This window comes from Temnothorax curvispinosus, unplaced genomic scaffold (assembly GCF_003070985.1).
Source record: "Temnothorax curvispinosus isolate PA1 unplaced genomic scaffold, ASM307098v1 QBEX01003484.1, whole genome shotgun sequence".
Lineage (NCBI taxonomy): Eukaryota > Metazoa > Arthropoda > Insecta > Hymenoptera > Formicidae > Temnothorax > Temnothorax curvispinosus.
Genome location: NW_020213264.1, coordinates 1 through 4,694, shown reverse-complemented (window position 1 = coordinate 4,694; position 4,694 = coordinate 1). Strand labels below are relative to the sequence as shown.

At 41.9% G+C, this 4,694-nt stretch overlaps 1 protein-coding gene across 1 annotated transcript; it reads left to right on the top strand.

The window, feature by feature from the left end:
* Positions 1–11: 11 nt before the first annotated feature.
* On the top strand, positions 12–4,564 carry LOC112452584. Its single transcript, XM_025012870.1, has 2 exons — positions 12–152; positions 643–4,564. The coding sequence occupies exon 2, from the start codon at positions 832–834 to the stop codon at positions 2,044–2,046; it is 1,215 nt and encodes a 404-aa protein (XP_024868638.1). The 5' UTR covers positions 12–152; positions 643–831; the 3' UTR covers positions 2,047–4,564.
* The last annotated feature ends 130 nt before the right edge of the window (positions 4,565–4,694 follow it).

Below are 4,694 nucleotides of genomic sequence, written 5' to 3'. Positions count from 1 at the left end.
TAAGAGGTACATCGGGAAGGAACGCACACCGATGGCGGAATACGCTCGCTCTGTCGAATATTTATCTGTACGACCGTGTTAAGACGTGATCGCAATGTGCGGACGAGCGGGTTCAGGCTGAACCGGGTGACCGTGGACGTTGAAAGTTTGAGGTTAGTGAAGCTTCCCCGTCGCCGACAGCCGACGTATCGTTACTCGGTTGAATCCTAACCTGCATCTCGCTCGCGTTAGCTTGACCTCAAATGAACGGATAAGAACGATAAGAACACATGATCCTGACGTGTTCGCGCGCGCTTTAAACGCCGCTCTTACTTCTCTGTTAACGTTGTCGACAGTTGATCGCTCGTTGACTTGAATAAACGTCGATCGCGCGTGACAAAATTTTGGAGTACGTTTCGTAAGTTTGACGGCGTCGCGGTTCGTGAATATTGCAAAATTTAAAAGGCAAAGGTTTAGAGTTTGTGCGTTAAAAACGATCAACACGAGCGCGCGAGTTAAGATTACAAGTTTTTCATAAAAATGCATGAGATATCGTTTAGAGCGTGATGGTGTATATTTTTTACGTAATGCAACAAGTGCGGGTGTAACGAGACGAGAGTAGATAAATCTATTCACGAAAACTAAGCTTGTTCTGTCTTTCAGGTTCGTACTAAAAGCGACCAAAGCTCAACGCGCCCCGCAGGCCGATTAAAGCCTCCCTGTCCCCGCGCCTAAAGCCCTCGCGTGGCTCACGAGCTGTGGGCGCTGGGCCAGGCCGCGCAGCGCCAGACCGGTGAGTTCCCACACAAAATATCGCTTGGTAGCACGGCGGGCACTCAAAGCCAACTAACCATGTCTGTACAAAGTGTTGCTCTGGCATCTCTCACGGCCACCTATACCGACTCGGAGGGCGAGGACGGGGTGGAAGACGAGCGCCTACAGGAGGAGAATTCGAACACTCCCCAGAGGGCCGCCCCGCATAATGCCCAAGTCGGTCGTCAGCCCCAGGCCCGATCTGGCACCAGTCCCATATCTGGAGGCCGTTCAGCCTCGCATAGTCCCGTTGACGGCAAGTCCTCCGGTAGTAGGGACTTGCCGGAAGCGGCTACAAAGGTGCAGCGATTGGTCTCTTACTTTGACGATGCGGTAGTCTCCGACGATGAGGGGGCGGCCGTAACTGCGCCGCCGCTGCCGCCGCCGCCGCCGCCGTCGTCGTTGCCAACGGTGTCGTCGTCGTCGTTGTCGTCATCGTTGATGACGACGGGCGCGGCACGCGTCGCGACGGTCGCGGAACGCCCCGAGGAGAACGGTCTCCCGGTCGCGGTCGCTACTGGCACGGTCGTTGCCACCACCGTCGCCGCCGCTGCCGCTGCTGCCGCCGTCGCCGTCGCCGTCAGCGGTGGCGCTGAGCGTCGGTCGCCCTCCTCGCGTTCCGGAGACGTGCTTTCAGATAATGGCGGTGAGGCGGGGGACCCTTACGGGGTGACGATACCACCGGAACCGCCTGGCCAATGTCCCGCCGAGCTGCAGGACAAGATCGCGAGGCTCTATAGGAAAATGGAGAGCGGTGGGCTGGACATGAACATGATGATTCAGCAACGCAAGGAGTTCCGGAATCCCTCCATTTACGAAAAACTCATTCAGTTTTGTAGCATTAACGAGCTGGGCACCAACTACCCGCCGGACAGGTTCGACCCGTTCAAGTGGAGCAAGGACTCGTATTACGAGGAACTTGCCGTAGTACAGAAGACGGAGATGGACAAGCTGGAGAAGGCGCGGAAAGAGAAGAAGATCGAAATCGAGATTGTATCCGGCACCGCGAAGCGACCCAACAGCTCCTCCAGCAGCGCCGACAATGCCAAAAAACGGAAAAGTAAGTGGGACCAAGTGGCGACCAGCGGTGCCGCTGCCGCCGCCGCTGTCGCGGCTGCCGCTGCCGCTGCTGTGACCGCCAAACCCACGGTACTTCTCACACAACCTACCCTGACAACTCTCACGTCGTCCGGTACTAGCGCCAAACCCACCGTTTTATCGGCCTTCGGCTCGCTGCCGAAGAAGAGATTGTAACATATCGCGTGAATGTGTATGCTGTGTAAATAATGTCCATCCCCTTTAGAGACAGTCATGAAGCTGCAAAAAGGAAGGCGCAGTCTTGTGCGTCTAGAGCGTCTTAGGTCCTTGGATGCGTATATTGAAATTTTTTTCAAAACGGCGTTTCGTATTACGAAAGAACTATGGGTTTCGGCTTTTTCAGGAATGCAAAAGTCCACAGTTCTGTAAGTTCAAAGATTCAGCTGATCTAAAAATCCAAGGATTTAAGAATCCAAGAATTTAGCCATCTGCAAAATAGACAAACTGTAAATAATATTACGTACAAATACCATTGTCTGGATGTGAAACGCGCATGAGGAAGAAAAATATTCTGGAGATCTACATTCTCGAATTTTTAGATTTTTGTATTTTTAAATCCTTGTAAGAGATCCATCCAGCCCGTAGGTCTTAAGTTTTTTCTATCCAAATCCTTGACTTTTAAGAGGCGTACGTTCAATTTCATAAAAGAGTACTTGTAAAGATAAGATTATCGGATCCGAAAAGTCAAGAGAGAAATGCCAACACTAAATGATTAAAAGAGCCGACACGCGCAAATCCAATAATCTGAAAATTCAAGGATCTAAAAACTTTGTTTTTTAAGAATAAAAGACTCCAACAATCATAGTTTAAAACATGGATATATATTGTAAATAATATTATTTAAAAATTAATCTTTACAAGAGATACGAATATACAGCAGAAACAGATTGGAACTTTGTGAACTTGGATCCTTGAATTGTCAATATTTTATTTTTTTTTTTATAGATTCCTTTTAATATTCAGGATATTTATAGAACACGTAGAACATATTAAAGAGGTCAACATTTTTAAAAATTTAAGAATGGAGATTTTACGTGATTCAAAGGCTCAAAAATTAAAGGATTTAGAAGGCTAGCGATCTATGGATGTAAGCTTAACTAAAAATTTATGGATTTGCAAATTCAAAAATCTAGATACAACTTAAAGGGTAAGACGTATTGTAAATACACTTAGATATTGTAATGGAATATTGAATGATAGGACTTTGAAATTCTAGGAATCGAAATATGCAGTGCGTGTAAAACGAACAATGGTTAAATAGAATATAATTTAAGGACTTGGGCTGTTGAAGAATTTAAAGCGATACTCTGAAAAATTGAAAGTTCTAAGGTGTGTGCATGTATGTCTGCGCGCGCGCGCGCGCGTGTGTGTATACGTGGAAATTCTCAAATTAAAATTTTTGAATATCCTATTTTTAAATTATATTTTACTTAGCCGTTATATTTTTAAATTTTAACATTGATATTCTTCAGTTCGTATATATGAACTTGAGAATTCAAGGATTTAAAAATTTATTGAATTAAAAATTCGAAATATCCAAAAACTTAAAAAGACCAAGAATTTAAAAACGAAGTAAGAATTCAGAAAAATAGAAATTATTGACTTGGAAACTTGTGTGTTGATAATTCATATATACGTAAGAAAAATATGAGGAGAGAGAGAGAGAGAGAGAGAGAGAGAGAGAGAGAGAGAGAGAGATAATCTATGCAGATGAAATATTTTCTCGTCTAAATGTCCAAAGAAGCTGCTGCCGTTTGCTGAATCTCGATGATAACAGATTAATATATAATCACTCTATTTTTACTCCTTTTTCTACATTTTTAAATATAAGTTGTAATAGCGTAGGAAAATTTAGTTTGAAAAATTTTTGAGATTTAAAGTTAAATCGCAAATTTTAATTTTAATTTCTGTCTATGGATTCTTGCTTCGTAGAATTTTTAAATTCTTGACTGAGAACTTACAATTGTGAAATTGATGTCTGTTTTTATCATATATACATATATATGATTACAGACAACGTGCAAACTGGCGTCGATCAACCTCTCGATTAAGATCTACATATTACGTAAGAAAAGATATTGAAAGAAAATGAAACGTATTACTTTTTTTTAGGAAGAAAGAAGATTGATGAGAGAAGAAGGTAATTTTCATCAATTTATCTGTCTGGAAAAAAAAATTTAATTGTTATTTTTTTATTTAAATATCGAAAGAAAGGTGTCGAAAGAAAATCATATTATTTAGTTATTAAGCATCATATTAGGTTGATAAAAAAATTCGTTTCTTTTCTACACGACTCTTAAGACTATGGAAACAAATACAAAAAGAAGACGAACGATTTTTTTCATCAATGTGATATGTATTGTTATTATACGTGTAAATGATGATGAGTGTCAGGCAGCGCGTACAAATGCGTACGATTGTTTTATCGAGGCAAGATAGACGCGTCAGTAATTAAATATTAAGTCTCAGCGTGCGATGAGACATAGAGGATTTATGTAACGTTAACGCAAAAACAATCACAAAAAAAATCGATGTAAAACGCGCTGCAAGTTAGCGAGGATTCAGTTTTTTATATGAGAAAAATAATGAAATTCTTCCACAAAGGACTTTGTATATACACGCTCATGTGTCAATAGAGTATGGAATATACAATATATAAATTATACATTGTGTACTTTTCGTTATTGATTAATAATACCATAAATGGTGTTGACTATAATCTAAACTTGTTTGTTTACTGCGAGAGAAAAACATTTTTGCTTTTATTTGCCACCATTTTTCGACATTTTGCGATGCGTTACGTT

Bases quoted from the DNA above. Each gene is read 5' to 3' on its own strand.
- LOC112452584 (XM_025012870.1), top strand. From the start codon at position 832: ATGTCTGTACAAAGTGTTGCTCTGGCATCTCTCACGGCCACCTATACC.